Source organism: Salmo salar, chromosome ssa01 (genome assembly GCF_905237065.1).
Source record: "Salmo salar chromosome ssa01, Ssal_v3.1, whole genome shotgun sequence".
Taxonomy (NCBI): Eukaryota; Metazoa; Chordata; class Actinopteri; order Salmoniformes; family Salmonidae; genus Salmo; species Salmo salar.
The window spans coordinates 127868201-127880310 of NC_059442.1; the positions used below are offsets into that span (position 1 = coordinate 127868201).

At 41.4% G+C, this 12110-nt stretch overlaps 1 protein-coding gene across 5 annotated transcripts in view; it reads right to left on the minus strand.

Moving 5' to 3' along the window:
* LOC106561897 (APC regulator of WNT signaling pathway) overlaps positions 1-12110 on the minus strand; it is a 57440-nt gene that overhangs the window by 27323 nt on the left and 18007 nt on the right. For 3 of the 5 annotated variants that reach the window (XM_014126219.2, XM_014126237.2, XM_014126228.2), the window contains exon 2: positions 9159-9311. The exons of the other annotated variants lie outside the window; for them this stretch is intronic. In XM_014126219.2, coding sequence (XP_013981694.2) covers positions 9159-9293 — 135 coding nt within the window. In that variant the 5' untranslated portion in view covers positions 9294-9311. The remainder of the gene's footprint in view (positions 1-9158; positions 9312-12110) is intronic. 5 annotated transcript variants of the gene reach the window in all.

A 12110-nucleotide genomic window follows, 5' to 3' on the forward strand; every position in this document is an offset into this window, starting at 1 on the left:
CCTCATTACATACACCAACAATCAAAACGCAAACAATTCATACAAAGTTATGAAACAATGAATGTGCACAAATTGGTGGGAGAGCTCGCATTGTGCATCTGGGTGCATGTCTATCCGACGTCTGCATTGACCATGCAGCATTAACGGTGATACGGCCTCAGCAGAAGTCAGGGCATTCATACTTGTGCGTCGCAGAGCTGTTATCAAGGAAGTGAGTTTGTGTTTATAAAGGATGTACTGCCCCCACCTACCGTCAACAAATAATTTCAATGTGGAGCTATAAAGAGGCCTCTGCATTGTTAAAAGATTTGGGAGGCGCATGGCGATGCAGTACAGAGCTCAATTTGACCTCTGGAGCCTCCGCAATTGCGTCACACCCTCCAGATGGAGCCTCCGACCATATTTTCGAATCAAAACAAACAATCTCGGTCGAGCCAACCAACAGCCTAACGAACAAACAATCGACAAGTCGACTAATTGGGGTCAGCCCTAGAAGACACACACACCTTTGATGATGTCATATTGCTGAGTCATCTTGTGACTGTTCCTTTGATTGAACATGACATGAAGAGAATCAAAGCCACACTCTTTGATACGCCATGACAGGACACTGTCACTAACTGAAATGATTCCTTCCCCCATCTGGATCCCAGAGCTGCCTGAACATGGGTTGTGTCCCACAGAGCACTCTATTTCCTATATAGTGCACTACTTTTGACCAGGGTTCACATGGTTCTGGTAAAAAAAAAAAAAAAAAAGTAGCACACTACGTAGGGAATAGGGTGCTATTTGGGATGCAACCCTGGCCTGACAGTTGTCACTGGGAATGATGCACTAGTTGTCACAAGGATTTAAGTCAGCCAACTTCTTCAGAAACCTTCTGCCAGGAACTTAAAATATAGCACACACAACATTTCACTTCACAGAATTCCTTTCCACATACAGGATAACATGAATGAAAATGTTTAGGTGTAGTACTTATCTAAAGCTTTAGGGTTTATGTTAAGTAGGCTGCATAAGATAAGTCCAAATTGTGTGAGTGTTTGTAACCATAGTTATCTAACTAAACTGGAGCTCATTGTGCTGTGTGTAATTGGCTTGTGGGTAGGAAAGAGAGGAAGCCTGCTCTTTACTCATTGATGATGAGTGTGGTGTTTGTGCTCTCGTCTCCCTGCAGCTGTGAGAGCCTGGTTGCTTCCCAAATGGCACCTTAGTGCACTGTATAGGGACTACTTTTCAAATGGTACCTTATACCCTACATAGTGCACTTCTTTTGACCAGAACCCTATTGTCCCTGGTCAAAAGTAGTGCACTATAAAGGGGATAGGGTGCATTTTGGAGCCCCTGGGCCCTGAGGAGAGAGGAAATGGCTGGAGGACAGGAAATGAGAGGCACATTCATTAGATACAATGTGTGGAAGGGAGAGACAATTTTTTTTTTTTTTAATAAATAAAAAAAGACATCCTGCCTTCTTTGAGGTGCAGAGGGAAGGGAGCGCCTCAGAAGCAGCAGTGTGTGTGTAAGCATGCTCTAAACATGCCAGGGGGGAAGATACTGTTTCTGATGAATATGAGACTGGATTACCACAGGGGAAAAGGCAGACTGTTTGTAATCTCATCCATTAGTCATAAACATTATCCACCCCTTGAATTACCTAATTAGTTATGATCTCAACAGGGGTTCTCCCCAGTAAGGAATACTATGGAGGTGATATTACTACAAGATAGGCCTAATACTTCACTTGGTTGCAAATTATAACCCTTCCCCCTATTTAGGATATGCAGAATCTTTGCACTACAGTCATTGTGAATTTACTACTTAGGCTACCATTAACCAACAACACACTTAATTTACTACAGCCTAGGCCAAGTATTAGGCTAAACGCTATTTAGTAAGGAGGATGCCTGCTCTCTCTAAGGTGCACACACTACGACGCTATATAGTCCAGGAAGGAAATAAGAACAATACAGGTCAACAATGAATGCTGCTGTGGCACCAAGTGCAAAGATTGTGACCATGGCCCAGTGGTTCGATTTTTACATACGATGGTGTTTTTTCTTCTTGCCAGAGTGAGGATTTGTATTATCAAGTGAAGAATAAGCCAGCAAAAACTGTACAAGTATTTACAAAAGAAAACAAGGCAACAGTAAACATATTTCCCACGAATTATACAGATACCCCCCTAATTTTGTAAATGACGGATCTCTACGGTAAGAAGCATCGTTCACCAGAGTTGAGTCAAAATCGGGCCAGTGTTGTCAGATTGTATGTGACAAACGAATGAACATACTAGCGGATGGAGACAGATGCACAGTCCCCTCCCTGATTTCATCGTGGGGGACAATAAAAACTGGAAGTTGCAACAGGAACAAACTGAACTGAATCACAAGAGCTCTAACAAAATAAAAATGTTTTGCGCACTTAACCAACCGTTGGCGTGCAACCATAAAATTACATTTCTTCTCTTTTACAGGTGATGACAATGCCATCCACATTATACAATTAATAAATGTGACTCATTAACCTGTTGGGGCTAGGGGGCAGTATTTTCACGGCCGGATAAAAAAAACGTACCCGATTTAAACTGGTTACTACTCTTAGCCAGAAACGAGAATATGCATATAATTAGTAGATTTGGATAGAAAACACTAAAGTTTCTAAAACTCTGAATGGTGTCTGAGTATAACAGAACTCATATGGCAGGCCAAAACCTGGGAAGATTCCATACAGGAAGTGCCCTGTCTGACAATTTGTTGTCCTTCTAGGGCATCTCTATCAAAAATACAGCATCTCTGCTGTAACGTGACATTTTCTAAGGCTTCCATTGGCTCTCAGAAGGCGCCAGAAAGCGGAATGAGAGCTCTCCAGTCTCTGGGCGAAAAACAGCAGGAGTTTTTGTGAGTGGTCCTGCTGAGAACAATGACACTGGAGCGCGCGTGCATGAGACTACTCCATTTTTTTCTTTCAGTGTTTGAACGAATACAACGTCGCCCGGTTGGAATATTATCGCTATTTTACGAGAAAAATCGCAAAAATTGATTTTAAACAGCGTTTGACATGCTTCGAAGTACGGTAATGGAATATTTTTTTGTCACGAAATGCGCCCGCGCGTCACCCTTCGGATACTGACCTCAATGCACGAACAAAATGGAGCTATTTCAATATAACTATGGATTATTTCGAACCAAAACATTTGTTGTTGAAGTAGAAGTCCTGGGAGTACATTCTGACAAAGAACAGCAAAGGTAATCCAATTTTTCTTATAGTAAATCTGAGTTTGGTGAGGGCCAAACTTGGTGGGTGTCAAATTAGCTAGCCGTGATGGCCTAGATGGCCTTCTACTCAGAATATTGCAAAATGTGCTTTCGCCGAAAAGCTATTTTAAAATCTGACACCGCGATTGCATAAAGGAGTTCTGTATCTATAATTCTTAAAATAATTATGTATTTTGTGAATGTTAATCGTGAGTAATTAAGTAAATTCACCGGAAGTTTGCGGTGTGTATGCTAGTTGCTAGTTCTGAACATCACATGCTAATGTAAAAAGCTGTTTTTTGATATAAATATGAACTTGATTGAACAAAACATGCATAGTTTTATCTTACAAATGGTGTAAAATAGTCCTGTGTTTGAGAACTTTGAATTATGACATTATGTGGTTTTAAATTTGGCGCTCTGATGTGTCACTGGCTGTTGAATAGTGCGGGACGATTTCATCCCACCTACCCTAGAGAGGTTAACCGTTTACAGCATCATTGTCTGGTTAGATCATGGAACGGAGAGCCTAGCTCAACCGTGACAATTATTAAAACTTGAACATTACCATTTCTGTTTAACACGTTTTCTTATTTGATATCTCCTCAAAATCCCTAAGCCAAACCCAGGCTGATACTGTATCTGCAGCTACACAAAAGGGTGCGCCAGCCACTTTCCCCCCCAGTGTGAAATATCTGGTTGCAGAGTAGCAGGCAGCATAGCCCTAGGCTTACTAAATTCACTGAGTTAGCAGGATTTTACATTTGCGCCAGAGCAGACAGACTACGCAGACCTGATCGAGTGAATTGTTAATAGATAGCTAAGTGCTGAATGTGCCACGCTAAAAGGTAGAGCCGGCAGACCCCCTGCCTCACACACCCAAAAGTGAGACTGGGCAAACCCCAAACTCAGCTCTAAACCTGAGATGAAAGGATGTTTCATCAGTGTTGGACGACTAACAGAGGAAGACTCTCCCCAGCTAAGGGCAGCACAGAGACCCTCACTCAAATGCCCAAAAGAGAGGCAAACCCCAACCAGCTCCAAAGCTACTGGAAAGTGTGTAGACAGTCTCAGATACTGTGAGTAAGACTGATGACACATACTGCAAGACTCTCCCCAGCAATGACTAATAGCTAATGACTGACTATGCTTGTACCAAAAATATACCAAAGCAAGTCCTTACATGCTGATTCCGTACACACTATTATTACAGGGAAATGGAAAGGCAGCATGGCAAAAACGCTCTACAAAAGCAGTAAGCTCTCAGACTGAATAACAAATCAACCCTTAGCCCGCATGGTCTAGGCATTTGATTAGATCAGAGAGGAGTAGATTGGTGTAAGCAATATGGCAACAATTCCACAGTCTATCAGGAGGGCAAGATAGGTGCGACCTGCCTACTCCCATCCTGTAAGATCAACACAAGAGTAGAGGCTAGGGGTTGATTTGGGATTCAGGAAAGGATACGCAATCTTGTCCTTAATTACATTTGAGTCATTTAGCAGACGCTCTTATCCAGAGCGACTTACAGTTAGTGCATTCATCTTAATAGCTAGGTGAGACAATCACAGTAAGTACCAGAGACTTCGTCAGCAAAGTCAACAAGTGCAAGGTTTTGATTTGTTTTTTGGGGGGGATAAAACAGATGTCTTATTTAAGATAGTCTACTTCATGGGCAAGGAGTAGGGAGCCCCCATAGCCAGCCATCTCCACATTAGTATGCATAGTATAGCAACATCCGTTCTCCAGGGATGCACTGGCATACTGAAGCCAGCCCAGGGAGCGCTGCCTGCCTCTGGGGTGAGAAAGAGATGGGGGCTGGCTGGTTAGTTGGTATCGCTGCACAGCTTAATTCTCTTTCATTCACATTGAGGCTGCGTCCCAAATGACACCCTATTCCCTATGTACAGTGCCTTCAGAAAGTATTCATACCCCTTGACTTCTTCCACATTGTTGTATTACAGCATGAAATGAAAATGAATTAAATATACTTTTTGGGGATGGATCTACACAATGCCCCATAATGACAAAATGTAAGCATGTTTTTAGAATTACAGAAATCTAATTTACAGAAGTATTCACACCCCTTTCTTTGGCACGTAGGACACTAGGGACAAGTTGGCCGTGAACACAAACTTGATAGGCCTTCCATCCATGGAGTGTTAGAATCACCTATGGCTGTGAGTCTTTCTGAGCAAGTCTAAGAGCTTTGCACACCTGTCTTGTAAACATTGGCTTTTACAAATTCTTCAAACTGTCAAATTGGTTGTTGATCATTTTGAGACAGCCATTTTCAACTCTTGCCATACATTTTGGTGTTTTAGGGTATTGTCCTGCTGAAAGGTGAATTAGTCTCCCAGTATATTGGAAAGCAGACAATCAAGATTTTTCCTGCGCTTAGCTCTATTCCGTTTTTAAAGAAATAAACTCCCTAGTCCTTGCCGATGACAAGCATACCCATAACATGCCACCAGAGATCTTTTCACAGTCCCCAAATCAAGAACAAATTCAAGAATGCGTAGAGTATTATATAGAGCCATTATTGCATGGAACTCAGTTCCATCTCCTATGGCTCAAGTGAACAGCAAACCTGGTTTAAAAAAAAACAGATAAAGCAAAACCTCACCCCTATTTGACCCAGATAGTTTCTGGATGCATTAATATGTAGGCTACTTTTTTTTATGTAGTTCTGTCCTTGAGCTGTTGTCTATAAATATTCTGTATTATGTCATGTTTCATGTGGACCCCAGGAAGAGTTAGCTGTTGCAAAAGCAGCAGCTAATGGGGTTCCTAATAAAATACCAAAATAACATGTTTCAGCCACCACCATGCTTGAAAATATGAGCGGCACTCAGTAATGCGTTAGATATGCCCCAAACATACCACTTTGTATTCAAACATTTTACATTTTTTACTTTATTGCAAACGTGATGCGTGTTATGGAAAATGTTTATTCTGTACAGGCTTCCTTTTCGTTCTGTCAATTAGGTTAGTATTGTGGAGTAACTCCAATGTTGTTGATCCATCTTCAATTTTCTCCTATCACAGCCATTCAACTCTGTTTTAAAGTCACCATGGGCCTCGGTGAAATCCCTGAGCAGTTTCCTTCCTCTCTGGTAACTGAGTTAGGAAGGACGCCTGTATCTTTGTAGTGACTGGGTGTATTAATTACACTTTGGATGGTGGATCAACTTCAGGATGCTCAAAGGGATATTCAAAGTCCATGCAACTTACTACGGGACTTAAGCACATTTTTACTCCTGAACTTATTTAGTCTTGCCATAACAAAGGGGGTTGAATACTTAGACTCAAGACATTTCAGCTTTAAATGTTTTATTCAATTGTAAAAATTTCTAAAAACACAGATCATTCCACTTTGACATTATGGGGTATTGTGTGCAGGCCAGTGACACAAAATCTCAACTTGATCAATTTTAAATTCAGGCTGTAACAACAAAATGTGGAAATCTGAAAATAGAAGGCACTGTAGTGCACTACATTTGACCAGGACCCATAGTAGTGCACCATATAGGGTGCCATTTGGGATGCAATCAAAGAAAATGAGTGGGGGAAGTTGGAAGATAAAGGTCCAGATAAGCTCCCTCTCCTCCCTGCTAAAGGGACTGGGTGGCTAGATTCTTTATATAGCCTACTGGTGTGTAAATTGGCTAGGATGAATAATGCATGGAGTAATCTTCTACTGCCGGCTATTTGCATCCAAGAAAATATGGCAGTAGTGAATGGGCGGTCATATTGGGTTACTGTTACATTAGACAACATTTCCATAATGCCCAGACAATGTCTGTAAACTAGTAGGTCTATACACAGAACAGTATTGCATCTTCATATAGTACATTAAGAAAAGCATTTCAGGCCACACACACACGACCACGGGGAGTATATCCCCCATTCTTATCATGCAGCTGCCCTATAATAGGCTCAATATTCTTGTGTGGAGAAACAGGGTCAGTAAGCTTTGAGTTTTACCTGAGAAACAAAAATGGCCTTGGTACAATTTGGGCAACTACACCATCACATCCACTTTCCTTCTCTTGTTTTCTGTCCCCCTTTCTTACAAATGCATTATCAGGAGATGAGTATATTGGAGCATGTTTCCCGACTACATTCACTGCTACACGTAAGAGAGTAGCGCTCCCTAATGTGAGATGGCACCACTGACTACCCAGGGGTACATTGTGGGGTAGAAGACATTGGCAGAGACTGTTGAGAACCAAAATCTTCCTGTGAGAAGAGAAAAGCCCTGGGAGTTAAATCACCTCTTGTATCCTCAGCCTGCCAGGTCACATCATCCAGTTACGCAACCAAGCAGGCTGGCACATCCAACCACTCTGTCTGTGTATGTGTGAGAGAGACATTCAGCAGCCTAGCTCAGGATGGCAGCTCCTCTCATGAACAGACTTAGGTTGTGTCTGAAAGTGTCAGTAACCACATTTTTCATCAAAACACCTCAAAGTGCATTTGAGGAGAGGATCAAAAGAAATCCCTTGGACCTCCAATGAGCTTTCAGAGGAATTGATTAAAACAAGGACGGAGAAAACAAGGATCTGACAGCTAGTAAATAGGGCTGGGCATTACATTAAATTAATTAGAATGTATGTTTTTGAACAATATTCCAAAAGTTTTTATTTTATTTGTTTTGAGCTTTTATGTCCGCTTGTTCTCATGTCTTTTTGGCCTCGTCTCCTTCCCCCTCATACAGACACCAAGCCCCTGCCACTCACAATAACACAGATGAAAGATCACTTGTTCCTCTCTAACAACAAGCAATTTCAACTTGGTATTTGCAGTTTGGTCCAACATAATCCATCATATGGACACCGAAACGCATTTTACTGTAATAGAGGAGAGGTTAACCTTTTCCAAGCAATATCCTTTTTATGTTTCAATTCGTCAAATTGCACAAAGAGCAGAACCTACTAAAACGGGAGCATCAATGAACATTGATTCTGGAAAATGAATGCTCAGTTTGTTGCGCGCGGCATTGTATTACCACTAGCAGCATTTTAGCCACAGACTTATACTAGCTGTCTAGTCCGTTTTATAAAAAAGTGCAATGAGCATTAAAAAAAACTTATATAAAGGAATTGGCAACTCGTTTTCATTCTGAGAAATAAGTTAGGCCACTTGATTTCAACATCTGAACAAAGTGGACAGGCTAGCTTGCTGATCAAACAGCTGGAGATGGACAGAAGGTTGTGTTCATTACAATTAAACTGTTCTACCTTGCTTGCAAGCAAATAGATCCAAGCTGGCTAGACTTGAAATATAATGATCAGCTGGCTACTCACTAGCACGTGGGCTTGTGCTTGAGATTGTTTATGAGACCTGTGTTAATTTTCTATAATGCCTGCTATAAGAAGTTAGTCATTATTAGGGAATGTGCATTATGCATGGTTGTGGCTAAATTTGTAAACAAAAGGGCTTGTCATAGACGTGAAAGACAGATCAGTGGTTAGTGCAGAAAAAGCATTTTTGAGTTCTGGGATTTTGTTGTTGTTTTTATGTCCATTTTTAGGTGAAGTTAGCCTTTAACGCAATTGAGCATCAGGAAGAGGCCAGTGTTGCTGCTGCACTCATGTGATTGCAGAGTTTGCAAAAAATAAAAAATGGCCAAGGGATTGATGCAAAAAAAACGACTACTTTGTAGTTAACATTTAATTTTATAGGGTCCAAGATAAGAGGAAAGGCTGGGTTGTGTTCAGTAGGCATGAAACGGAAGGAAAAGCTTAGAAAAAGGAGTGGAATGGGGAGAGCCTATCATCTGTACTTATCCAATAAAGCCCGTTTGCCTTTTTACATTGCAAAATGTTTTGCTACAGTGTGCCATAACGAACAAACATGGGTTCTTAGTAAATAATCGAAAATCGGTTTTCTGCCTTTTACCTTCATATTGGAGGCTTCGGTCTCCAGTTTGGTCAAGTGGTTTGAGTTGTCCTCAAGCTCTTGTCGAAGGTTGGAGTTCTCCATCTTCAGTATCTCCACTTGCTTCAGCAGCTGATCATAAGATGCTGCAGCCATCTTGGACTACCTCTTGACCTAAGAGGACGAGGACACATCACGACCATTAAGGTTTTTTCAGCTCCGCCTATCAAATTGCCCATAAAACAGACGTTGCCTAATTGCCATTAATCCATAGGCCTACATTTTCTTGATGTGTAAAATTACATTACAGTCAGAGGTGATGGAATGAACATGACAAGTAATGTCAATTAATATCCATCTCATAAAAGAAAATAGTGCATTTATCAAGGATTTAATAATCCATCACCATTACATTGATAGCGCCATGGTAAATACATGTTCAGCAATGGTTAGCCTAGATGATCATTTAAAGCTATTTTCTGCTACACAGGCAGGACTTAGGCTAGCCTTGACAGGGCCAGTCGCTCGAGGGCCCAAGCACGTAGCTCAGAGTAAGAGAGCAGTGGATCGTATTAAAATAAAAGGCATCACGCAAGATTTAATTAAACGTTTCTGAGAAAGTAGGGTCAGATCTAGACAATCAGAATTGTAAATGCCTGATACGGCTTTGGGATAACAGCAATTCTAACATCCACACAGATTGGAAAACACTAGACTTGTGAATAATTTACGCCCGGGCAGATTTTTCTTTACTGCATCCCCCCTTCTAGGATTTTGAACAAATGAAACTTGATGAAAGTGATGGCCTAATTATGACAATTCTGGCTCTCACCATAATTGTACAGTAGTAGGTTTGTTATTAGGCTACCTTTTAGCTAAATGTATTCTGAAACAATACCGCGTAGACACAAGAATAAAGAGCATACAGCAAAAGATGATAAAATGGATGGTCAAATTATTTCAACTGATAATCTTCACTGCAAAGGAAGCCCAATGCACAGGCAGACACTGATGAGAAGGGCAGCAGTAGACAGAGCAGAACGGTGCCATCCCACCTGTCAAGTGGTTAATTGCCAAATACCACGGACATGACATCCACTCCAATCTCAATGGACACGGCCATAAGCGGTACTACCTAATTAAATAGAAAACGTATATCATAACGATAAGCAGATTAAGCACATTCTACAACATGATATTGATATTCCATACAACATAGGCCATATCCACTGACGTCAAAATCTCCGTGCAATTTAGGGCCAATATGTAGGCTATACACTTGATGTATGAGACTAAAGACCACATACCACGCAGTGCATTCCAACTAGGCCACGTTTAAAGGCAGGCTTATTAATGTGTTAACCTCGCTCTTGCGGAAATCAGCTGAGAAGATGAGTCTAGAAGACAGAAGATGGGGTTGGCAGCTAAGGGAACACCATTACTCGCATGCAGCCCCATACTGCCATGTGAAGACAACCACAGCCCCATACTGCCATGTGAAGACAACTCAACATGACAGAGGGGCACTCGCTCATCTCACTGAGGAAAAGTTTGTATTTTTAGATCATCCATTATAGAGAGGGTGGAGGGAAGCAGCAAGCGGGCGAGAAGTAACTAGATCACTGCGGTGGAAAAATGTGTCACTATTGTTACTAAATTATCAGAGACATGTTAGATATCAGCAATGGCCTTGGCATGCAGGCCTACATGTAAGCCTTTGGGATCTCTTCCTTTGCCAGTTGTGCGTGGCAGAAGGCTTCAGCTGCAAGCATACAGCATAGATCTAACTGACTAGCCTACACAGTGGACTATATTACCCACTAGTGGACAATGACTAATCAAATCAACTTCAGTGCCCCATTAGTAATTCTGAACCATGGCCTTGGTTGCAACATTGTTCTGGTTCCCAAGGCTAAAATGATTTGTTTGACAAAGTTCTAGACAAGACAAGCAATTCCAATGCTGATCCAACTGAATTCTGCGAGTCAATTAGACTGGGTTGATTGGGCAGTGAGTCTATAAATGTCAATATTGCCCTCACTAGGATGGAGCCTATACACAGGATGGGCAGAGAAGAACACTCAGGAGCATTCCAGAACCACTTAAGCATAACATTCAACATTCCAGAACAACCCAGTGAATTCTGTCAATGCACTGGCTGATGCGCAGGGGTACCCAAAACACATTTCTAAAACACCACCATCACCAAAATTGGATCAGGGGAGGGACATTTTATTTTATTGATACACTGCCACTTCATGCATTTACAATACAGGGGAGAATTGCAGGTGAGACAATACATGCCCCTGTTTGCAGATGCAGACTGAGGTAGTTCAACTGGCGGCCATTTTGGAGATTCAATTCCAGCCTCTGCCATAAAAAAAAAAAAAGAGCGCTTATCATCACCATAATTTAACAGCCAGTATAGTGCTGACTCTGAAGGGGGCTGGGATCATGAGGTTGCAATGCTGCGATGATCGTTTCACTGTGCCCCAGTGTCGTATTAACATTAAAACGATTATATTATAGTGAATACAGCTGTTTGTGTTGATAGCCTACCTTCCTAACAGATAGTTCTACAAATTGTAATACAAATTACACAAGCCTCAATGGGGAAGATAGCTAGTCAGTTGCACAACTGAATGCATGCAACTGAAATCTAGTTATTGCCTTTCCTTTTCCAGTTCCATAATTGCATTAGCAATTACATCCAAAATCTGTTTCTAAATCGAATGATCAATTAGGCCCATCTGCATCATCGCACTATTTCCATATTCGCCTACTTCTCCGTACAGCCCCATAATGTACACACTGTTATAGCCTCTCAAGATTTAGTCATTTATTTCCTGCAGATACTAGGCTAATGTACTGAGATTTTAATTAGGCTAGTAGGCTACATTGATTCCCTTCTAGGTGAAACACTAGTGTACATTAAGTAGGCTAGTCCACGGATGAAAACACACTGCTATTTTT